Source organism: Syngnathus leptorhynchus, chromosome 1 (genome assembly GCF_054491065.1).
Source record: "Syngnathus leptorhynchus isolate UIUO chromosome 1, UIUO_Slep, whole genome shotgun sequence".
Lineage (NCBI taxonomy): Eukaryota > Metazoa > Chordata > Actinopteri > Syngnathiformes > Syngnathidae > Syngnathus > Syngnathus leptorhynchus.
Window position 1 is genome coordinate 24,537,616 of NC_141195.1, and position 26,246 is coordinate 24,563,861.

General features: G+C 42.4%; 1 protein-coding gene across 1 annotated transcript; it reads right to left on the reverse strand.

The window, feature by feature from the left end:
• Positions 1–10,984: 10,984 nt before the first annotated feature.
• Positions 10,985–12,007, reverse strand: sox1b (SRY-box transcription factor 1b). The gene has a single exon (XM_085906715.1). The coding sequence runs from the start codon at positions 12,005–12,007 to the stop codon at positions 10,985–10,987; it is 1,023 nt and encodes a 340-aa protein (XP_085762841.1).
• Between the last annotated feature and the right edge of the window lie 14,239 nt (positions 12,008–26,246).

Genomic DNA, 26,246 nt, shown 5'->3' on the forward strand with positions numbered 1-26,246 from the left:
GTAGTTCGTGCTTTCCCGCTGCAATTCACCCTATCTCCACTAAGGGGCAGCACAGTAGCACTGTTAAGTCAAAAGGTTTCACCCAGACGAAGTGATGCTCAACTCTAATCATGCATCATAAAGAACTAAACTATCCTAAAGTCTCAAAAGAGACTTGAACGTTGTAATTGTGATTAATCTGTAAATCATTAAATCCCGAATAAGCCTTTAAAGAACACCGTGGCATTGTTGACTACCAATTTAATGCCTGCCAAATATATATATATATATATATATTTATTTATTTATTTATTTATTTATTTATTTTTTTAAAAGCAGAAGGTAAGGAGGACGCGGCTGACATACCTTGTGAAAATAAATAATGAACACACACATTGACTAAATGGAAGCAGTGTGGGGAGGTCATCTATTCACAGGTTTTTCTGAATTTGCATCAAAATGTACCACGATATTTCATCTATAATGTGGTGTAAATGATGCAAAAGTCATGTTGGATAAATAACTAACAAAGCAAAAATCAAGAAGACACAATAATGTTCAAATCTATGAACGAGCTGCCAATTTGTGTCAATTTTCCGTGAATATTTTGTGACTCTTGTTTTCTTTCATAGCCATCATCCTCTTGACCTTGCATAAAAAAAAATGATGAGTTGAAGCTTGCCACGGTATGCAAGCGCCAGCAGGGGAAGAAAAAAAAATAGTCTGCTGGATTCTTTCAAAGTTTGTCTTTTAGATTTATTTTCAACAAGAAGAAAACGTCTCCTTTATAGTTTGTCAGGTTCCTCGGCCTTGACAGCGCCTCTCAAACAAGGGAAATTGTGCAGAAATGTGTTTTTTGTTTAAGATTGCCACATCTTCACTGTCTTGACACACAATGGACTCAGATACCATAGCAGACAATCTGAGTTTTTTCATCTGAAAGCTGAGAGCGCAGTTCAGTGAGAACAATCGATACTAGGTCAACTCGCGGCTCTTTTACGCTCATATCAACATTTGTGCTTGTTATTTGTTTTTTTACATTTCGGTATTTCCGTCAAACGCGCATGCGCATGAGGTGAAATTCCACATGGGGCAAACCCATTGGAGTCAACAATTAGTGTCAATTTCGCAAGGAAAAAATGCACAACTAAATGAAAATATCAACCCAGGATGTTTTTAACAGAATGGGAAAGTTGATTTTTTTTTTTTGAACGTAATGGCAAGCGATATGTCAGACGTCATTAGCGCATTTCAAAGCTTCAAATCTTCAGCTCACGCTAACATCGATAAGGACATTTTTGCAAGCTCAAGTTGGATACTTTGAAAAGTCAGACAGAAAAACATTTCCAGTTTTTTCCCCCAAAATGACGAAGCACTCAGAGACTGTCACGCTTTGCATCGTATCAACTGGCTTGGAACATTGCACGCGCTAAAAAAGAAAAGCCATACAATCATTTCAAAGTGACCTTGTTGAAATCTTGTCTCCTGAAAACGACAAACTAAAACCAATTCTATCAAAAAGAATTGCTTCAAGTAGCAGCAACGGAATACAAACCAGATTTGAAGAGGAAAGAATGCCACAAGTCGCACGAAGCAACATGCATAGTAAGTGGAAAAAAAAAAAACAACGCTATTGTAAATTATTATACTTTTCTTTGTGCACTTTGAAAATGACTGGCCTGTGGTTTGAGTGAACAATATGGTCAAGTAACTCATAAGTGGCTCAGAATACATTGAAAGTAAATCCAAGTAACCTGAATTTTGGCCTGATCATTGTGTGTAGCTTGTGGATGGATGTTTGGAGACACATTGATATGCAACTTGGGAGGCTGTCGCTGAACTATAATCAGACATTAACCTTTTCACGCTAGATTGCTAGCTTGGTAATTATGTATTTGGTTGCAAGTGCGTTCTCATCAAGCCGCAAATAAGTCAAAGGCAAAAAAGGTCAGCTTGAAACATTTCTTTTGTACAATGGCCAAGTTGATCAATAGTTTGGATTCTTTGTGTGGATTCCTGAGCAGAATTTCTTGACGTCTTTGTAAATGCCAGATCAACTTGAAGAATGGCGTAAAGGGGCAAGGACACAAGCACAATAAATGAAGAACGTTGTCGGTCTCATCTGTTTTGCCACCTTGGCAAGCGAGCCACGTGCCTCACTTGCAATTTTGCCTTTTCACTAATTCATCTGCACAAATTTATCTGTTTGCATATTTTTTTTTTTGTAATTTCTTCTCAGCTCTTTGCTACAAAACCCAGCTATTTGTGCGAATGTTCTATTTTCTGCTCTTTCTCCAGAAGACAGGCTCAAAGGAAAGTAGTTCAGTTCGTGAGTTAATTAGTATCAGATCCAACAATGGAATTAGAATGTTGCGGAATGATCCTAGTCTGAGTGATTACACGTATTTTTCAATGTTCTGGAAATATTGTGGTCCCAGGTTATGTTGCCATGTTGCGAGGCCACCTCGGCCGTGTTCGACGGATGTCGACTCATTCGGTTTGTGTTCACGCTCAAGGCCGTGGTGAAGAAAGAAAGAAAGAAAGAAAGAAAGAAAGAAAGAAAGAAAGAAAGAAAGAAAGAAAGAAAGAAAGAAAGAAAGAAAGAAAGAAAGAAAGAAAGAAAGCATGCTGTCCGACCAGGTCAAAGACGATGCTTCTACGGTGACTCACTTCCATAATGTCTTCCCGTGGCGAAGGAAAGGGAGAGAGAGAGAGAGAGAGAGAGAGAGAGAGAGAGAGAGAGAGAGAGAGAGAGAGAGAGAGAGAGAGAGAGAGAGAGAGAGAGAGAGAGAGAGAGAGAGAGAGAGAGAGAGAGAGAGAGAGAGAGAGAGAGAGAGAGAGAGGAAAACGAGCGAGCGAGCACTTTCGTGGCCTCCTATTGTCACGCACCCCGCAAGAGCTTTTAGTCTTCGCCTCTAACTTATCGGCCCGGCGGCCGCATGGGGAGGACAGTGGAGAAGCGTGGATGGGTGGACCTGTAAATGTCTGAGAGGTCAAAGCTTCAGTCGATCAAACCTTGTCTGTTCTTTTCATCGCTGCCACCAGTTCTCATCTGCACCATTGATCTGCATTAGACGATAGCTACTGTTCAGATCTTTACTGGTCAAGGAACCAAAGTGTGTGTTTAAAGTGAGACACACAGAGACAATCAATGAAGCACCATTTCCTTCCAGAAAACCAGAAATTTAACTTGAAGGAGAAAGAAAACACAAATATTTCAATCGTGATGCCACAAAAAGTTATTTTCTAAAATCTACAAGATACAAAAAGAACATCAAAAGAGGACAAACAGAAGTTGCAGTTAAAACAATTTCAAGATCAAGTTCTCTGAGCTTTAAAAACAACAAATTCAAAACAATATAAAGTCATGATATGGATGGACGTTTTTTTTTTTCATAGTCCTCTTTGCTGAAAAATATGTAAAAACCTGTTCGTGGCACGAATAGAATTTATCTGGATGTATATTGGGCTGATTGACAGCTGAGCAAAATAAACAGGGTTAATATCAAAGAATTGAGTCATGGGCATCTCCTCCAAGTGGGACGCTCTGAAGGCTTTCCAAGCCTCACAGTGGCAAGGTGACGTCCTGGACACTTTCTTCATTTTTTCCACGCTTGATTATGTGGCTTATTCTCTCCATCTCGCCATGGGTGAAGATGCTGATGCAACCATCTGCAAGCTTCTTCTGCATCTCACCCGCCTCCTCTTTTTCATCCCCCTCATCCCTTTCCTCACCTCTGCCCCTCGTTTCCACATTTATCGATCATATTTTTCTCTCGTCCTCCTCGTGGCCTTGATGCCCTCTGCTGTTTTCTTTCTTTCTTTCTTTCTTTGATGTTTTCATTCCAACTTCCTGTTTGTCTGACACTTTTCTCTTTGTACCTTTTAATCAGTCATGGAATGCGCGATGAGCCTCTAGCTAATCCCATGCCTAAAGCACCTTAGCAACGCTCACTTAAAGAATTTGGTGGGAGCCAAGCACACACACACACGAAAGAAACATGCACAACAGCCCCCCTATTGGCAGAAAGTGGTTTCTGGGATGCACTAATACATCTTCAAATGTGTTTTTTAAAGCGTTTTGAGCGTCTCTGTGGTGGGATGATAAGACCCCGGCAGTTAAAGGACGGATGCTTCCATTGTGTTTGCGCACGGCTAGCCTCTTCCTACCGTGCCGCATCACTCGCCGTCTCCATCGTTTTCTTTTCTGCTTCAAAAAGTTTGTGTTGCAACAACTAGCTGCGCCAAGTTACAATTGGGCATCAAATAGAAGCTCGTCACGATCAACAAAGCACAACGTGACTTCACAACCTCCCGATACTTGTCCGAGCTCATCCGTCATCACCATCTGTTTGTCTACATTACATTTCGTCATATTCTTGTTTCCTCGTGTGCCTTTTTTGCATCTTGCTCATTTTTTTTCAGAGGTTACTTGATGATTATTTGCTTTATTTTTGTTCCAGTGAATACATTATTTTTGGCACTGCCCGTTGCCCGCCCAAATCAATCAATCAATCAATCCATCAATCCATCAAATCACGCTTTGGAGTGCCTTCAAATGCAGATATACAGTCAATACGTTTTGGTCACATGATCGGTATTTGTCCACCATTTTGAAACATTTGAGATTTGTAGGCTCAGCTCAGCTTGACTGACGCTCATTGCATTTGTATGACTGTAATGAATAAACATCAACTGCTTGAGAATGGAAACACTTTGGACGCCATGACAAGATGGCCATCAAAAACCATCCCGACACAGTACAACGATTTCGACCAGTGAGAACAAACTGATGGAATAAATCAAATCTTTAAAAAGATGCATGCCACATAAAAGAATGCGGCGGGCCATATCTGGCCCCTGGGCCTTGAGTTTGACACCTATCATTTTTTTTAACATTATTTTTGTGTCTGGGTGAGGGATGTCAGAAGGGCCGATCACGATTGGCCTTAGGGAAATATTGCGAGGTCACACGCAATTGTATCATGCTGTCATTGTGTGTGTGTGTGTGTGTGTGTGTGTGTGTGTGTGTTTGAGTACTGTTTTGGTAAAACAATATGCTAATCTCTGGCATGGAGTAGAGGGATTTGATGTATAAAAAGGAGCGAGAGACGGGCATGCTTGTTAGTGATAGCTTGGCTGAAGATTCCCACACACACCCACCCACCCACCTCACTGATCCACTTATGGACAGCCAGTCGAGTGGATGGATGTTTGAGAATGTGGAAGCTGCATGCTAAATTATAAAATCTCCTCTGACCAGGTGAAAAAAACAAAGTTCCGTCCTTTGCACGCAACCTAGTCACCTATTGATTAAAATGGTGGTGTGCATAACGACACTATACGGTGGCTACCAAAGGCTTATTTGTAACCTTAAACCACCCAAAGCTTAAAATACCAAATACAGTACTCCCTCGTTTATCGCGGATAATTGGTTCCCAAAAAAAAAACACCCGCGATAAGTAAAATCCGTGAAGTACGGTCACCAACAAGAAGTACTGAGCAGGCTAACGAGTTAGCGGAAAGATACTAATTCGCGATCGTGCTAACACGCGAAAACGGACTTCTAAAGGAATGTAAACGAACATTTGAAGCAATACTACATTGTCCTAAAGCTTAGACACGTTTCCTCAATTTAGAAGTTTTATTTTGACATTTAAATGTTTTTGTTTTTTTTTTAATTTGGAAAAAAAAAATCCACGATGTAGTGAAGCCTCGATAAACGAAACGCGAAGTAGCGAGGGATCACTGTAATAGATCATCTCATGTTCTCAACCCAATAATCAACCTTTTTTTTGTTGGACTACTTTTAACATATACAAACACATTCCCCACACACACACACACACATTGCATGTCAAACAGCAGCAAATTGTCGTGCACTCAGCGGTGATTGTCACTAATTGAGCTGTGTTTATGACGGCCAAGGCGATGGGAGGTCGCAGAGAGGTCACCTGCGGTCTGTAAGTGACACAGTTCCCCGCCACTGTGGTGGTTGACTGGCCTTCGGGCTGGCAGGGGACCTTTTAACTCCAGTGATTAGCCTGAGCCTGAGTTGCTGTGATAATTATGCAAGATTTCTCTTTCCCCCCCCCCCCCCCCCCCCGTGCTTCTCTCTGAGCTGTCTTAAGCCATCAGGGAAATGTCGTTGCAGGTAATTGCTCCTGCACTTAAAGGTGGCTTTGAGCTCGCCCGTCACTGCAATATTAAAAAAAAATTTGGAAGTAGGCTTGTTTGCACCTTTACTATAGCTAATTTCTACTTTGAGTATCGTAGTTTCTCATTGACGTCGGCCATTGGAGAAAATAATACTAAGTGGCGTGCATTTGCAGCACAGGCAATTTATCTACTTCGGTAAAGAACCGTATATAGATATCTCTATCTATGTCATGTGGCAAAATGGCCGCCACCTGAGATGGAAAAAAAAAAAAAAAAAATGGGTCAATTTTCTATCCTAGACTTATCCTCCAGCTTGCTTCAATGAACTTGATAATAAATGGTGGGTCAACTCAAACGTAAGTCACCAGCTCACATTATTTTTATGAAATAAAAAGCAACCTAAATGGATTTTGTATTTAAAATTCTGTCAATTTCATGCATTAATAACTGGTGAGCTTTTTCATCTTAGTGTCAGTGACTGCAAGCACCCCTGTGAGGGATAACAATTCATTTCATGACAAGACCTTATTTCTCCTTTTGCATCTTGCTGACAAATTGTGAAAATTATAATTATTGTTCAATGTATTGAAAGAAATGAAATGTGCCAACAACAATTAGACTGTCACCTGAGCAATATAAGGAAACAAAATAATGAGTCCAAAAAATCTAAGCCGCATAATTTGTCACTCACCATCATGCAAAATGTAAAGATCTGTAAATAGAACAAAGCTAACCAATATATTGAAGTGAGTCACACTCTACTCATCTTAGTGCATGAAAAATAAGATCATACGGTTGCATAAGTGTGCACACCCTCTCAGAACTGGCCATATGGCTCTGCTCAAACTTCCCCAGTCACTTGATTCTTCATGCCGTCCATAACTTCTGCTTTCAGTCATTCCTTTGTCATTTCCATCCACACTCAATGTGGTATTAATAATTATTTTGCAATTCATCATGGTTTTGGCTCATCAGTAACTCACTCCCCAGTGCCCATGTAAGCAGATGGTGCAAGATGATTATAGGCCCCCTGGGGAGATTTAGGGAGGGGGGGGGCTCCCTAATTGATTGTCATGACAGGCTCTAATTGAATAGAACAACGTGTTGGAACAACATTCGCTGCACTCCATTTGATGTTTAGTGACTTGGTTAAACCCCGTCAAGGCGGCTGCAACTACCCGGCCGGTTTAGCGAGTTTGAAACAAATGGAGTGATTACTGGGAGCTTCTCTGATGGTGCATTCTGATGGTGATGTTGAAAATGTTCATGCCGTTTTGAAAGACAACAGAGACTGAGGCAAGTGTGTCATGGAGGGAGGGAGGAAGTCAGGCAGCCAACAGCTCCAATAGTTACAAGCAGGTTGCGGGATGGGGAGGAGGGGGGGTTCTTGGATTAGGAGGCTGGAAAATGGTTAAAACGTGTCAACGTGTAATTGCACGATAAGGCCCCCTCATGAAGAATTTGTCTGCCCCGTTGCTATTTTCAATGGCGGGCCCGCTAATCTCCCCGCGCCACATTCGGTCTTGTGCAATCGGCCCCCCCGTAATCTCCCGTGACAGGACGGCGTCCAACCACGGAGTTGAAGGCATTTATAGGAGGAGAAAGGGGGGGGAATATGTATAGGAGTGATAAACTGATGACGATTATCCATGTTTAGGACAGGAAGAACATGCATGGTCCATATAGGAATCCTACGCTGAGTGGGAAGAGTTGCCTGACGCCATTTGATGACATCACTGAAAATGTACGAGGAAGCTGGTAAACATTTGAATCATGTTTGTCATGAGACAAGTGTAGGGCCATAGGTGCTACTTCAACCTTAAGTTTTTTTCAGGCAAACAAATGTGGTATACCGGAATCCCTCGCTACATCGCGGTTTGTTTATCGTGGCCGCAGTACATCGCTGATATTTTCCTAAATAAAAAAAAAAATCAAGAATTCACAAATACAAAATAATTATATAAAGTTGTTATGATAATAAGAGTTCTAAAAACATATTTACAGTATGTATACTTTAGCTACATATACATATGTCTCACACACACACGCGCGTATCATATTTATATTTATATTATTTACACATTATATTATGTCTACGTATTAATATAGTATTTACATTCTTGAAGCTATTATTTAATGTTCTAATGATAACATAATGCACTTATATGGTTTAATATACACTTATTGATCCACCAAAAATTGATGTATGTTAAAAATGAGAGGGTGACAACACTACTTTACCGATTTTCACATATAGCGAATGGTCTTGGAACCAATTAACCGTGATAAAGGAGGGATTATTGTATACTTCATATTTTAAAACTTGAATCACCAAATAGGCCGTAAATATAGTTGCCCAACTTGATTTTATTTGTCAACTCAAAGTTCAACCATGCAAGTTGGAACACGTTTGAATTAAGTGCATCAATATAGAAATGGATTTCTTGGTTTTGTCTTTGGGTTCCCGCAGAGCGGTAATGGTACAGTAAGTGTGTGTGGGAGGGGGGAGTGAAAACAAGGGCATAATTCCAAAAGTTTAGGCAGAAAGAGAACTGATAGCCTGACTTACTTGCAAGGGCTGACACCAGAAGTCCCTGAAAGTGCGCAGCAAAGAAATCACAGAGCAGGGAGGGAAACATCTGCAAAGTAGCTGAGTCTTGGGACGTACCAGGTGATCACCAAACGCATTGATAAAAGGAAAATTATTTGTTCCCGATCAAGTTTCATGATTTTGATCAGAATAGTCTTTTAGCCTGTTTTGAATTGATTTGCAGTTTTCAAAACCTTCATTTAGACACAAAGTGTGACATTTTGCATAGAATTGCAATTCTCAATGATTGCAATTATTTGCTGTGCTGAAACTGAAAGTTTGTATGAATTGCTATGGCGTTATGACAACACAGACGCTAAAACTTCCTCACTTTCATCTGGTGACTGAGCTGCTCAGTTTTTTTTAACACTTTAAGAAAATACTCAGCTAATCATTTTAAAATGATCATGCCTCCCTAATTTTTTTACAGTACAGCCTTGTGCTATTTCCTGATTTTTGATGAAACAATTCTAAATAATTCATTATTAAATAAGTACCCATTTTTTTTTTCCAATTGATTGGGTACAAATAATAAATCGTCAAATTTGCTATGAAAAGTAATCATCAATGAAACTGTGCAGTGCAAATGTTTTTCTTGAATAATGAGAAAAAGATGAATAGAATCACATTTATTAATAGAGATCAACCATGCAGCATTGATACGCAATAGAAATGGATTCGGTCATTAAATCTGATAGCAACCACAACAGATGACTTATAAATAAATAAACATTTATAGAGGGGGTTGTTTCCCCAAAAAATTCCCGGGAAAAAAAAAAAAAAGTACAAGGCCAGTCCCAGAATGAGCCAATCGCCTAAGAAGCGCTATTTGTTTGTTGCTCAAGGAAATGTAGGTCACTATATTGTTGTCAGAAAATCTCGGCGGCGGCGGGGAGTTAGTGGATAAAGAACAGGCGTCCTGCCCCCCCCCCCCACCCATCATTCCCGAAGACCCCGCTTAGCGCTCTTTCGCATAGAGATCGATCAAACACTTGTCAACTTTGCCTCATCCTAACTCTCTCTGCTCAATTAGCAATTGATGACACCGATTTCTTCCTTAAATTCAGATTGCTGAGGTTATGACGTCAGTGGGAGCGAGGACTCCCAACTCATTTTACCATTAAGAAATGCGAACGGAACTAAAGAGCTGGCCCAAGGCCATGCTTGCAATGCTCCGATTAAAGCTCCGAAAAATAAACATTTTGCATTTAAATATATTCTGGAAATAATTAATACATTTGTATCAATGGCTCAGCTGTTCGGTTGAAGTAAATATAGAAAGCAAAGCTTTATGGGAATGCGCTCAACTTGCACGTGTCTTTTATTGTGCATACAAGAGAATGAAGAAAGAAATATCAGACGGCAAATTTGTGACATTTTAAGTGCCAGTAAATGTTATAAAAACCAGAAGAATCATGACATGAATTATAATAATGATGACATGAAAACTGCATGTCTTCAAATGTAAAATACAAAAGAATCTTACATGGATAAGAAAATGTTATTACCCAATTAACTTTGGTCATATATATATATATATATATATATATATATATATATATATATATATATATATATATATATATATATATATATATATATATATATATATATATATATATATATATATATATATACAAGAGAATAAAGAAAAAATCCACTTCCATTTTGTGGCAAAAATAAATAACCCAATGGTGTGAAAAATACTTTGGAAATTAAGATGGAAAAATCGAGTTTCTCCTCCTGACAATACGGTTGCATAACGCGCTTTTAATAGGCATATTTATTCACTTTAAACCACGTTTACAACAACAAAATCAAATCCGCACCGACTGAGTACAAGGATTAAATCAATTGATATTGCTCCCTGGAAAGTGTTTTTTTTTTTTTTCTTCTTCTTCAGAACACGATTTGTACGCCTTTTCGTTTAGCTACTAAACAGCCAGCGCCTAAAATTCCACAAAAGCGTCCAAAAACTCTTATAATGCAGCAGACCTGGAGGATTATCATTTAAACCGTGCAAAGATTTTGGCAACCACTGTTACCGAGAGCACAAATAAATTAGCGTGAGCGTTCTGTCGCTTGGCCAAACAAAAGAAGAAAAGATTTGGGGAGCAGGGGGGGGAAAAAAAAAAAAAAACTTTGTTCAAGGTGATTGCATTTTCATGGCTATAAACGCCTTAGTTTACGCGCGACCGGTAGCGGCCCACTACCCCTTGGATTATTTGGTGCTTCTAAAACATTGAACCGCTCAATTTAAATGTGCGTCAGGGGTACCGTCCCGTTCACGTGGGCGCTGCTCCCCGTGTAGTGCTGCGTGTGGAGCACATGCAGACGCCCCTGCACGGACGAGTCACTCGCCGCGTCCCCGGTGGGCAAGTACATGCTGATCATGTCCCGCAGATCCCCCGAGGGGCACGACTGACGCGTGGTGGAGACCGGGGGGCTCGCGCTCGGCTCCGACTTCACCAGGGGCCCCAGAGTTCCCCCGAGCGCTCCCGACACCGGTGACACGCCGGCGCTGTGGTGCTGGTGCGTGAAGCCCGTGATGCCCCCGTAGACCGGCGGGGAGGCGCTCATGTAACTCTGCGAGTTCGAGATGGGGCTGTAAGATAAGGCGCTCATGTCGTACCTGTGCACGGCTTGCGGGTTGTGTGGATGCGAGTGCTGGTGCGTGTGCGGGTGAGGGTGTTGCGTGTAAGCCAGCTGCGCCTCCTGCATCATGGCGTGAGCAGCCGCAGCCGCGGCGGCCACCTGTCCAGAGTAAGTGCCGTTCGGCCAACCGTTGACGTGCGCCGTGTACATGCCCGCACTGGAGCCCAGGGGCCCCCCGCCGGGGCTCTCCAAGCGCTGTCCGCCGCCGCCACCGCCGCCAATACCCGCCGCGTTGCCGAGTAGGCCACCGGCGAGCGAGTATTTGTCCTTTTTCAGCAACGTCTTGGTCTTCCTCCGCGGCCGGTACTTGTAGTCCGGGTGCTCCTTCATGTGCATGGCCCGCAGCCGCTTGGCCTCGTCGATGAAGGGCCGCTTATCGGCCTCGGTCATCACCTTCCACTCGGCCCCCAGCCGCTTGCTGATCTCCGAGTTGTGCATCTTGGGGTTCTCCTGAGCCATCTTGCGTCGCTGGCCACGCGACCACACCATGAAAGCGTTCATGGGTCTCTTGATTCGCTCCTGGGGGACTTTGGTTCCGCCGCCGCCATGCCCCCCGGGGTTGGACGGGTTGGTATGCTGCACCACGGGGGAGTGCAAATCGGTCTCCATCATGATGCTGTACATTCACCTTGTCTTGGCCGAATCCCTCAGACGCGCCGAAACATTCACCCTTCACCTCGTCTCCCCCGCCCCGCCCCACCCCACCCCACCCGCTGGAGAGCGATAAAGTGCAGTCGCGGTCTCAGAGGGAAACTTTCTCCTTACTTCCACGTGTTGGACTTTTTCTTGTCATCCGTCTGGAAGAAGACAGCCAGGAGCCCAGCATGCATGCGTGCGCTGCTCTGCTCTGCGCTGCGCCACTTTGCTCCGAGCTGCGCTGGCTGGCCAAACTTGGTGGTGGTGGTGGTGGAGCGTGCCTGGGCCGCATGCGCTGCAGACTGCCACTAAATGAGCAGAGGCGAGCGAATGGAGAGGGTGGAGCGGGAACATCATTTGTATGCGCGGACCGGGGGCTTCTGGTGACGTCACAGTGGCTGCCTGCGCGTGCGTGCAACTATGTGGCGATATCTGGATAGAAATAAAACTGTACATTTGATGACTTCTGCAAACATGATTTAGACTCATTCCACTGTTCAAAACCATGACAGGTTGGACGTTATCATTTTGGGTGAAAGCTGGAGTTTTGGGTGAAATGAAGATTTCGTAGATTAAAAATCGTCAGTTTGAGAATTTGATGACTTCTGTTATTCATCAACAACCGAGCGCTGTAAATTGAATGTTGGAAATTTCAGCATCAGGCTCTGCTCTACCATTCCGAGCCACAGGTGCCAAACTGTTGTCTGTTGCTAGGAAACGTTTGACTGACGGACGCACGCACGCACGCACGGACGGACGGCGCAGAGCACGTGCCAGTCATTCATAGCGCTCTTTTGTTTCCTTTCGGTGCTCTGTGGTGAACAAGAGAGAAAGATATTTCACACACGCAAGCACCAACAGGCAAGAACGCGCGCGCTCGCTCGCGCGTGCACACACGCAACCATAAAATAACTGGCATCTGTTATAAACATTGGAAATCCTACCAAAATTGCTCAATCTGACATTTTACTCTTCCCAAAAATATCATCATATCATGCAAATTATTATTATTATTATTATTATAAAAACGGTGATTGATTGAATTTAGGCATATGCAAAATGTTGCAGGCCTCTGAAGGCCGTCCACACATTTCTGTCAAAGATGAAAATAAACCGATTTACGAGTATCAGTGTTACGCACATATAGTCGTTGTGCTTTTGTGCTTTACCCAAGCAATGGACATTGTGTATCACATATTTGTCCCATTATCACTGGAAATATCCCAAATTCTCCAGAGCTGACTTTAGGCAGGGAACGTGCTGGAGACAATCGGTTAACTGATCAATCAGGTGTTAATAAGAATCCACTTCAAAGAAATATCTGCTGTGCATTAGACGAGTTGTATTTTGACTCTCTGTCATAGCAAGCTGTCAACTTCTGCAGCTCAACTGGACTGGACGAGCACACACACACGCACACACACACACACACACACAGAGCGAGGTTCCAGCGCTGACCTGTGTGTCCGCTTATTTTGAAGTATAGACGCAGCAACCTTCACACATCCTGAGTGGGAAGGGTCAAGGTGGATCAAATATGAAAGTATTTGTGTTTTAGAAATTCAAAGAGCCACATTTTTTTACACTGCCATCTCATTTGTCATTTGAATGGCGGCAGCATGCCCTTGTGTCAAGTCACATCACGTGCTGTGAAATTTGAATTGTATTCAATAATCTCCTGGTGGGGACAGCAGAATCATCAATTCAAGCGCCTATGAGATTAAAAAATAAAATGACATGAGACTGACAACTTGAGCAGTTCAATATGTGATTATTATCACATTTACAATACAATATGGTTGTTTCATTTTTTTTATTTGATATTAACATTTTGATTATTTCCATTAGCTTTCAACTTCAAGTAACTCCAGGCATCCTTTATCATAAAAGTTACCAATATGGTTTGAATTTTTCATGTGTATCAACCATCCCTGTACAAAATCACATTCGTAAGTCTTTCGTAGGTTTGGGCGATCATTTGAGGGATGTGGCAAAAATACAGTCGCTAAGATTCCCTTGTCAAATGTCACACAGTGATCGGATGACAAGGTTTGCACACATAAATAAACAAAAAATAACTTGAATGCTTGACATTTACCTCTTATTTTTGATGTTACACCCCCCACCCCCCTTATAGGAGGATGGGGGTGGGATGGGGGTCCCCCTCCCTCCCAATCCCCTGAATACATCCTGCCCTTCCTCCCATGTGCTAAATGAGGCATTTTGCTTCTACCACTGCTGCTGCTGCCAAAGAGGAAGAATGAGGACTTCCTGCAGAGGGCCTTTAAGTGCAGGACTGAGGAGTGGCCACCCCCTGGTCCCCACTTGTCTGAGTTGCTCCAGAGTTCTCGCACTCATCCTAAATGGGGTCAAGCTCTCAGCCAAGATCCCCTGCTTTCAAAGAGTGGCACCCCTCCAACTGCCCTTTTCTCCATCCCATCAGTAACCTTTTTTTTTTTTTCAGTCCCACCTGTGCTTTGTCACACCTCTTTAACATGTCACTGGACTGCTCACAGTATTTGACAAGAGATGATTTGAGAAACTTGGGTGAAAATTAAATCCAAGCACAAGTCGTCTTTAGGTAAACGAGTGAAGAAGAAGTCAATTGGATGAAACACGCTGAGTAATCAATCATTCATTGAAGAGGCGGTTACTGCTCAAAATTTAAATACGGCAGATCGTTCCAGAACACGCACAGGTAAGGCCTCTGTGTTTCAAGAGTAGCGACGTACCTTCATTCTTCGCCATACCTGCTCGAGATTTGCGGAAGAAGAAAAAAAACAAACAAAAAAAAGAGCTAAGCGCTAACTCCACCAAATTCCCATCTGTTGCTTCACATGTGTCGTTTGAAGCTCCAATAAGAGAAGCTACGAGCATCTTTCAACGAGTGCTCCAAAGAGATCCTCCCGAAGCCGAATGCCGCCGGCGAATGTCAGCGAAACGCTCGGCGTACTCGCTTTTATTTAATTTGTCTGTACGTATAATGGCTATGAATGAAACACGAGCTTTGGGAGGGGCAGGCCGCTCAGCCAAAAAGAAACAATACATCTGGATTGGCTTCGCCTCCTTTTGGAAAATGACTTTCAAAGTGTGATTTCCTATTGTCCATGCTGAACAATGCAGCTTAGTCTTATACATGCAAGCTGATATTGAAGTGCTGGCGACTACGCACTGGATAACCCTGCCGGGACTCCACCGGGCACGGGGTTACTGTCACAATGGGAGGCCTTTAGCTACCATTGTGGCAGCTGTGTCAACATGGAGGCCACTGGCAGTTGCCTAGTATGACAGGGTGGAGGAAAAAAAAAAAAAAAAAAAACCTTTATGCCTTTCCTATTCAGACAGAACCAGGAATGAAAGAAGTGCGACAGTTTGAGGCACCGCCCCCTTTGAGATGTTTGGGAATCGTTCTTGGGCAGAATAATCACGATACTATGAATCTTGATTTTTTTTAATTTGGCAATTCTGTGCTTATAAGTATGTGGCAATGATTTGGGAAAGGCTTTGAGCCACTCAAAATAGCTTCTTCTGCTCTATGCTAAGAAAAATGTCCCACTTGATCACTTAACGCATATGAATAAAAATAATGATAATAATTATTTGATATTAATATCATTAATATTATTAATGATTATTATTATTATTATTATTATTATTATTATTATTAACGCATATGATTCGGGAGGCCGTAGATGGCTTCCAATGGTGCCCACTTCCCAGTCACTATTGTAGTTATTATTTACATGGATGCATACTTTATTGGTTTATTGTTTGGCACTTTTTATTTGGTTCAACTATTTTGCAAAATGGAAGCTCTCAACTGCAACAGTTATTGAAGCAACATTTGAAAAAGAAAGATCTGCAGCAGCATTTGACAAACAAATCTAGCAAAAATGTTTACATTTGCACTTTAGACGACATCATTCATTTTATTGCTGATTTGATTATTGATCATTTGATATGGTATCATGAAAAATCCAGATAAGCTCTGCAAACCGCTGGGTTCAAATCTTGTAGTCGGAAAAATATGGTACATGCAACAAGAATTTGTTTTTTTGTTTTTTTTTGAATGAAATAGTCCAACTCATTTCAAACAGGATCAGATTATGGTGTTTACATGTCACTGGCTTCACTTGTACTGTAAACAGCAATCTGTTCATCAATTCCACTCAAGATGGGAGAGTTTTTTTTTTGTTGTTGTATGGATTCTATTCCCCTCTGGCAAACTCTTTATTTTTGATGAGGCAACCTTGAGAAAGCAGGCAAAGCTGAACAAATAGTCTCATTGATACACGCCTACTCATGGATGTAAATACACACGCTCGGGGCACCAACACGGAAACAAAAAAAGCCCAGCACAAGCCTAGTGTCTTTTATGACTAGCTTATCTTCTTATGGTGATCTCTTGGTGTAGAAACATTGTAAAACGGAGCGTTCCTCCCGCACCCCCAGGCACATCTCAGCACAAAAAAAGACTAAATTGTCTGGGTGACCCGAAACTTTTGAACGGTAGTGTACCATCAGGAGCAACCACCGGGTTGGAAGTCGACGACTCGTTCACTGAGCCACGCTGTCCCCAAAAAAAAGCAGACGGAGTGAAAGGAGGCCTAATTCACGGCGTAGGTGATCTCTTTGGTTTATTTGATCGAGACAATTTGGCCACTCTGATGAGATTTCATTCACAAATATGACACCGACACCTAAATCATTGTAGAAATTGATGAACCTATATTTTTTTGTGTGAGTGAATAGCAGAAGAGTATCAAAAGTGCCTGGTGCTTGTTTACGAGTGGAGCAGAGTCAGCATTTTTTGACAGCACCCAAGAGAGAAACGCTAGTCAGCATGGAAAGCAACAGAAGGCAGTCTGCAAAAAAAAAAAAAAAAAACATACTGGACGCTCCGTGTGATCGCCGGTGTTTCCGCGTCACGTGGTCCGCTGTCGTGCTTGACGTCGACCTTTTCATTTATTGGTTGTGTCACATCACCGTACTGGAAAGACGAACCCTCATTCAAACACGTTATTGTCTTAAGGCAGGGGTGTCAAACTCGTTTTTTTCGTGGGCTGCGTTGTAGTCATAGTTTCCCTCGAAGGGCCATTATGACTGTCAACCCAAATAAATGACCGATGATAAATAAATATTATATACAATATTTATTTTTTTTCAAATCAGACGAGTGGAAACCTTTCAAATATTTGAAAAAGATGCTTTTTAAAAGTGAAGACAATTTGTAATTTTAGTATGACATCAATTTAATGCACAATTTGTCTTTGCGGGCCACAGAAAATGATGCGGTGGGCCATATCTGGCCCCGGGCCTTGAGTTTGACACCTGTGTCTTAAGGCCAAGACGAAGAAAAGATTACCACCTTACATGATATCATAGAGAAGAGGGGAGCACGCAGAAACTCTTCTAAAAAAACAACAACCTCAAAATCATTGCAAGTTTTCCTAGCACGAGTGTCTCGGGAACTTGTTTAGCCACACAAGTAGCATGTTGCTAGCGGATAAGTAGCACGGAGAACAGTGACACTTTTTAGGAGTACATTGGTGGTAGTGTCTGAGTTGATGTTTGATATTTTGATGAGGTTCAAAATTCAGAGAGAGAGAGAGAGAGAGAGAGATGCTGCTCTTCTTTTGCTCCCATCTCCTCACATGGATCATTAAAAGCTCTTGTTACCTCGTGTAGGTCTACACAAGTACACACTTCACCTGCACACATCCATATACACAGCCCCAGCTAATGACAAGCCCCCTTCCCCTCCCCTGGCTGACCTTGTGACCCTCATCAGAGCCACAAAAGAGAAAGATCGAGGTGGCAGGACAATAAGATAGAGAGGTTGCTCTGGGTGACGAGATAAAAAGCAAAAGACACGGCCACAATGTGGCATGGAGACCGAGCATGAGGGGGAAAGAGGGTGGCTGGGAAGAATGCCAGCATGGCTCCAAATTCATCTTACATCATTCGTTTCGAAATAAAGCTTTGATAGGGAAAACACACAAGTAATTCCGTGGCTGCTGTCTAGCTGCCCCAATAGCTGTGCAGAAATGAGATCCTCTGCTGGTTCTTTAGCGTGTGTAAGCCACTTGAGGTCCTGAGAGACTGTAATTCCCAGGTACTTGAAGGTCTCAACAATTGACACAGGGGCGGTTTGACAGTGTGAGGGCTAAGTTTGTGAAGTCATCTTTCCAGTCTTGTGTTCTTCAGGTCAGCAGCCATCTTTTCCAAATATCGCTGGATGTCAAGGAATGTCTCATAGTGAGATTTGGGACTCATTGTCTGTCAAACTCTCCTGTCCACACCTCTTTGTAAAACGTTGAAAGATGAGCCAATCAGATTGGAGATGGCGATTCGAATCATACTTATGAGTGATCAATACACCGGCCATTTATTTGCACTTAGAGTGTCAGTGGAAGTGAAGTCTGAAGCCCCTTTGCTTTGCTGTCAATCGGCCAAATGTCGCAGGCGTTTGTCATCACCGGGGTGACACGCACACACACACGCACACACAAAACCACAAAGGGGCCAAGAAGAGTCGATGCTTATCGCTCACAATCGGAAATTAAAGGAATGGTCCAGTGCTAATATGCAGATATGCAGATTGATGCCACACACACGCACGCACGCAAAGCTGTAACAATATCAACGTACAGCGGTCCCCAACCTTTTTTTGGGCACCACCGACCAATGACGTGTCAGAAAATATTTTCCACATAGCAGCCTTTATATCAATATATCAATAAATCATACATTGATAATAAATCTATACATATGATGAAATAAAATGATACGACTGGCATAAAAAGCAAATACAAAGTGCATAAATATATAAATAAATAATACATTTATAATAAATATATAAATACCATGAAATAATATAATACAACCGGCATTAAAAACAAATACAAAGCGAATCAAAATAAAACTCACCATTAAGTATCTGCTCCAGAGCTTTGTTTTGGTCGCTGGAATTGCAGAAAATTCCACTTTTTTTTTTTTTTGTGCGGACCGGTACTAAATGACCCACGGACCGCTGTTCCATACAATCTAACATCACACTGCAGCAAGTAATAAGACGTTTAGGGTGAAAACACTCACAAGTATTCTCATCTAATGTATGTTTAGATGAGACATTTTCCAAAGGTTGTTTCTCTACCGTGGCTTGTGTGTGAAGCCCAACACAAACAAGGAATAACTCTTGCTCCTTCATGCGCACCAACTCCTTTAGAAAACAAGCTCGGCAAAAAATGAAAAGCATCAGAGTCCCCGGAATGAAGTCCATTTTGGGATTCTTAAAAGTATTGAGCAATAAGAAGAAAGGTATGACAAATCCCTTTTAGTCGAAGAGCTTGCTTTTGAAAATCAGATGCGCCTTTTGACAAATGTGTGTTATTGCAGGTATTACATGAAATTGCCATGTTAGCTAGAGGAGGATTACCGTGCTTTTGGGTCAATACTTCCTTTGGAGCTGTTTGGCTGCCTGAATGGAGGAGCCATTAGGCCTTTTGTCTGTCAATCAAGAAGCAAGTGCAAATATGCACACACTCAAACACTTAAAAAATACACAAGTAGGGTTACATGTCAGACCCACCTACTGTCAAAGTGCCATTTCATACAAAATGGTCCTGTTCACTTGCATGCACAGAGCCAGGCTTCCATTTTGGAATCATCTGCTTTTTATTTTGAACATGAACTAATTCTGCTTGTTCATGCTGTGTTATGTTGACATGGAGGGACACAAATGCACTTGTAACATTTTGGCCATAAAGTTTTGGCGAGATGAATTTAGTGATGTTTCCGCTCCCTCTCGCGTAAAAGTCACCCAAAAAAAATGTATACTGAGACTTACGTCTTGCGTAATGATTATACAAAGGACTTCTGGAATAACCAAGTTCCTCAACTGACCTTTAATCATTTGATTTATTCATTTCTGTGAAGACAACGATCATCTTGACGATTTCTCTCTCTCTCAAAAAAAAAGGAAAGAGATGAATAGTATCATTCACACAATGTTGGATACAAAATAGATTAAATTGGTCTAGATTTTGAGAAAAAGTTTTCCAAAGCAAATGATTTCAAGCAGCATTCTGCCATTTCCTATCCTTTGCCTATTTGGATGCCAAAATGTCAAAAATACTTTACATTGCGAATCAATCGATAATATCGAGGCCCAACTGTTTCAGTATGCGCAAGTATTTTCAAATGATTCGCTAATGACATTTTGTGTTGAAAAAAAAAAAAAAAAAGCATTCATGTGCAGTCATGCTACAGCCAAAGCAGCCACACAGTAAGGACGAAGGAAGCACTTTACTTTTGTGTGCGTTAATGAAAAAAGCTGGAGCCTAATGGGATTTGGTGATAAGAAATTACCAGCACCAGGTCCTTGTCTATTGTCTCTCACTGGGGGCTGGGGAGTTCAATGGCACAGCCAGCGAGAGGGAACTCGGGGGGCCCCAGTTGCCGTAGAGACGGGACAACGCAGAGGTTTGAACGGTGGGCTTCTTTTCACATACTCACAAGTGTGTCTGCATTCATGGACCCTTTTCACGTCACAAGATATGCAAAAAGGCAAGGGATATTTACATTTAATACATAATCAACGCACTTCGAGTCAGAGGAATGCCAAGGTTTCCCGTCCATCTCGTTTTTTACACTCCTGGCGGAGAGAGAGAGAGAGAGAGAGGGACAGAGAGAGACAGAAAGGGGGGGCAGACTGGCAGTGTGTCAGCTCCATGACGGATTGCAAAACAAGCAAATTACAATGCGACAGTAAAAGAGAGTGGCCTTGTCATTCGCTACTGCCGAGAAGAAATTGCTGAATTACAGTAGAGTTAGTAACAGGCCGCCCCGGAGCACGCCTGACACTCCAACAGGGAGATTGGAATGGCTTTCTTTGGGCCAAGGTCACACCACTGCACTTGAAGACAACCGACCATGTTTGTTTTTTGGGATGTTGGAGGAAACCGGAGAAAACCCACACAGGCACAGGGAGAACATGCAAACTCTCGAATCGAATCGAACCCTCCGAACTGTAAGGCGGACGTGCTAATCGGTGTTCCACCGATTTTTAGCTCAGTGGTTTGCGCTCTGAACCTCCAAGGCGGAGCTGACGTCTAAATGTCGAGAAATACGGGTAATAGATGATCACGAATTTTTCATCAACTGTACATGAACATTTTTTTTTTTTTATAGCGTCAGAGTGTGAATGTGAATAATTTCTTGTCGGGAAGACAAAGACACACATGCACACCAACCAACGCGCGCTAATGACATTTAAATGGTGTCATTTGAAGATAAAAGGCGTGCTGACATCAAATGGAGCCTTGTTCTACATAATAGCCAGCAACTAAGCACAATCCGAGCTTGCATTAAAAGGCTTGTTTGTCCACGCAAACACAATAAGACACAATAACAAATAATGCCACATTGCAATGGAAACTGTTTATTAGCATTAGACAGCCACTGGTACAAATAAAATGCCACTCTGCAGAGATTTCAACCCAAAAAAAAAAAAACATTTACCTTTAGTGGAGAATTACTCAGATATGAGTCACAACCTTTCTGGTGGATGAACATGGCACGTGTCACCACGGAAATACTAAAAGTTTCGACAGCATCAACTTTGAACCCGTCCATCTTCCTCTTCTTTGACGTCTCATTCCCTTTTCTGCCGCTTCCCCTACACATGGTGTCTGCATGTAATAGGTGGATAATCTTCCCCCCCCATCCTCCTCACCATTATCTTGCCAGTGCATTAGTCCCTATCTGCAGCAAGTTAGCAGTCCAGCACTTATAGATGATCATTAGCGCATGTGCTGTCCCAATACACTTGGGGATTTCAAGAAGACTCCAAGCCATAGAACATATTTCTCGTATGCGTGCGTGATTGCGTGCAGGAGAGAAGGAAAGATAGCCCTCTTAAAAGCTCAATTCCGGCTATATGATGCTATTAAGAATTTTTTGGAGCACCAATTACTCCAACGCTAGCTTAAGTGGCGCTGCAGCTATTATCAAGATAGCCTCGCATTTTATGCTCCTTGCGCAAGTTCCTCGTCGAAAGGCCTCAAAGTGCAATTTGACAGATTTGGCCATTCTTGATGCCAGGCTAAATATACCGTATTGGCCCGAATATAAGGCGAAATTGAAATAAGAAGTGGGGGGGTCGTCTGACATCATCATACCCATTCACAACGCTAGATGGCGCCAGATATCTTTATAGCAAACTCCCCACGCCAAAGTGAACCCCTGTCACGAAAAAATAGCGGTAGCACGAAGAAGAAAAATAAAAAATAGCGGAAAGAAAATAAGAGATAACAGAAAATGGAGAAACGTAGCGACAATCTGGGGAAAAGCGGGTCGAAGATCGGCCAGGTTTTTTCAAACTTGAGTCTTGAAAAAAGAGGTGGTCGTCTTATATTCGGGCCAATACGGTATATGTTGAAATTTTAAAGACGTAGCCTGTAGTGAGGTGACAATAATAATAATAATAATAAATTATATTTATAACGCACTTTATATTCGGAGGAATCTCAAAGTGCTACATGGCAAGTAAAAACAAGAATAAAAAGCAAGGACAAGTATAAAACAACTGGACGACAACCAGGATATAAAAACAGGAATTACAGAAATGCCAAATTAAAGAAGTGAGTTTTAAGTCCGGTTTTGAAAGAGTCAGTGGATTGGGGTGCTCTTAGGTGGTCGGGGAGGGAGTTCCACAGTGTGGGGGCTGCATGGCAGAAGGCCCGGTCGCCCAAGGTGACGACTTCATCTTCATGATTTGGCCAAGGGGTTTGGCTCCGTCATAACACACATCTATCTGCGTATACGTGAATGCCACACTGAATGGGCTCCCGTGGCAGGCAGCATCACAAGGACATTGTCAGGTCGGAGACAAAAGGCCTTATCTCCTGCTCCCCCTTTCATTCTGGGTGATTGGCCGCGAGAAATGTCCACGCTCGACACTGCACAAATGTCAGCCACCTTGGTCTCTCTGTTCTGTGTGTGCATCCGTGTGTTCACAAAGGGGCGGAGCAACGGTTATCTGTCCGACGAGGCTGCAGAGGCCGAGGAAATCGAAATTCTTCTTCCACACCTCACTTTTGGCCTTTCCGGACCTTACCATGCTAAAGCAGTAAACGGAGGGAATCTTCCAACAGACGAACAAATGAGATTTTTCTAGGGTGACCCGTCACACCACTGATTATTTCGGTTTTTTTTTTTCTTTCCTGAATCTTCCTTACGAGACACTTTGGCCATCCAACGTAGGGATCTTCTTCAGCACTAATTGAAGGATCATTGTTGCCACTGCGTGGTCGGAGCGATTAATCAAGACCTCGTTAAGGCTCGTTAGGGGACAATTGCTCATAATTTAGCAAATCCACTGAATAGTTCATTGAATTAACCGACAATTACGGAATACACGGAGGGGAAGTTCTTCCGTTCGTGTACTTTTGAACTGCTACCATTAGTTTGTAGTGTGCTAAGATGATCTGAGTGGAGAACTTTTAGAAAAGGGTTAGCGTCCCTGCAGCAGGTGGGAAAGCTATTACCAATGTTTGTCATTTTCAACAAAAAAAAACTAGATGAATTGGCTTGGGCTTCAGGATACAAAGAGGCTGCACAATCAATTAGTTCTATAAAGCATAAGTTCAGCACACACACACACACACACACACACACACACATATCCACCTGCCGTGGCCCAAACCCCCTCCCCTGCAGAAGGCCACCCGCAGACCATGCGCCATGACAAAAGATCCCCCCATTGCTGGCCTCAATTCTCCCTCCACCCCTTGTGTGTTTTTTTTTTTAAAGTAGAGACTTCATCAGTGCCCCCCCGTGGAGATCATCTATCCACACACTAAGGCACACTGCAGGCTCTTTTCTTTTTCTTTCGAATGCTAATTAGCGCTCAGACTGCCTGGCCAATTATTACCAGCCATGCACTAATTAGGACTTGTTTAAAGTGCTTGTCAATTAGTCTTTAACATGATTTGTCTGCCTGAGCCTGTTACACAAGTATGCGCTTTGGAGATTCTTCTGCAGCTTTTCCATCGAGTGAAAAGTTTCAAGGTGTCTACTGCGTGTTCCATATCCGGGACTCCATGTGAACCGATCATCGGAATTTTCATTCTTTGTTGTTGTTGTACATCGACATTTGAGTGCTCGACTGGAGCGAGGTCAGTATGTTTCCACGTGAAAGATTTGTTGAACACAACTGTTGGTTCTCAACCTTTTTCAAGTTACCGTATTTTCTGGACTATTAGGCGCACCGGACTATAAGGTGCACCTTCAATGAATGGCCCATTTTAAAACGTTGTCCTTATATAAGGCGCACCGGACTATAAGGCGCACCATTAATGCATCATGTCAGATTTTTAATCCAAATGAAATCATTCTCCATTTTATCTTTTTTATTTCAACTTCAAATGCAACAAATTACTTTATCATCCCAAAATAATGATCCATAGTCTTTTTGATTCATGATTCATGGTCTTCAGCGGGCCACTTCTGATTGATTTCATGACACAATGCTTCGGGACAGTTTAAATTTTGGAATTTGGTCCATATATAAGGCGCACCCGACTATAAGGTCTGCTTTTGAGAAAATTCTAGGTTTTTAAGTGCGCCTTATAGTGCGGAAAATACGGTACTTGGGATTTCTATCTGTATCTAAAACGACTGCATTTTTTTTTTTTTACACAATGGAACATTCGGGAAGCCACTGCAAGCGCATGAGGAAGTTGATGAAATTAAAAGTGTCAGTGGAAGACAAACAAAGTCAATCTTTTTTTAAGCAGCCTCTAAGTATTATTTGATGAAAAATAAAGCGGGTCCTTGAATCATTGTGTTCATGCCATCTTTCTTTCCTTCCATATTTCCTCCCTTTCTCCATTTTCTCTCTTTTCACAGCACCGACCGGGGTCCCTCCCATTGCCTTTCTTTCTTGCGGAACCTCTAAAAGGCTGACATGCAAATGGGCCTTATTAAATTCTATTAAGCCGTCTGTCAGCAGAGCGGGAGGAGGTGAGGATTGGAGTTATGATTGGCAGCGCTATAAAGTGAGGATAAAAAAAAAAAAAAGAGATGTGTCCAACGAGCTGGAAGACGATTCCTTCTTTCAACGGCGAGGTCCGTTGACGTCAACAAGCGAGCGCGATGCCAAAGAAAGGATAAGAGTGAAACATATTGTTATTCCAGCACCTTCGGATAAAGCTCAAGAAATAAGAGAAGAAATGAAAGCAGGCCACCCCATTGGAAAGTGGCGCTACTCGGCCCAAACTGCACCTGCCGGAAACAGATAGAGAGATAGACAGATGGACGGACGGACAGGTAGACGGAAGCACGGACGGACGGACAGAGACCGATAGACAGACAGACAAGACCAACGGACAGTGGGGAGGACAGACGGGCGGGCAGACGGGGAGAGAGAGACGGACGGACGGACAGACAGACAGAAAGGACGGACACAGACAGACACACAGACAGACAGACAGACAGACAGACATTCTGTGCCCCCGCCATGGTGTTTTGATATGAAATCAGGTGACATGAGAAGTCACATTAGATGAATCATTTTTTGAACCTAGCTCTACAGGAAATATGCTATCATGAAAACCAGAAATGAACAAAAAAAACTTTTTTCATACTTTTTTTTTTTTTAAGGCACGTGAAAGTAGACAAATGTGCATTGTTGCGTGATTTTTATTCATTGATACACAGATTTGATCATCAGTTGTTTAAGGTAAATATGGCCTTTTTAATCTTCTATCATTCAGCCCTTGAAAATAAATGGAACATTTTTTTAGGTGTTAAGGGGGAATTCCAATTTTACAATTTGACAACTGTCCAATGAAAGAAAAACGCATCAATAAATAGACAATATTGTCAGAAGCACACCCTTAAGTGTTAAAGACAAGATTGCTGGACGTCATTCTTGGAAGGTCTGAAGCCGTTTACATGCCTCTCCTGCTCATCCTCTATCACTTTGATTTCCTTTTTCACTGATGAGACTGAGAGGACCACGGATTCCTTTCTCTTGCCTGTCAATTATCCTTGTCCTGTCTCCCTGCCCACCTTAATTGGCGTTCAGGAGAAACGCACGACATTCCCAACGGGTTCAGCCGGGACAATGGAGGCCCATATTGCTGACCGGCCTACGACTCAGCCCAAATTGGATTGGAAATCTTCCATCTTCTCTTTAGCATAACAAAGGTTGTTAGACAAA

Bases quoted from the DNA above. Each gene is read 5' to 3' on its own strand.
- sox1b (XM_085906715.1), bottom strand. From the start codon at position 12,007: ATGTACAGCATCATGATGGAGACCGATTTGCACTCCCCCGTGGTGCAG.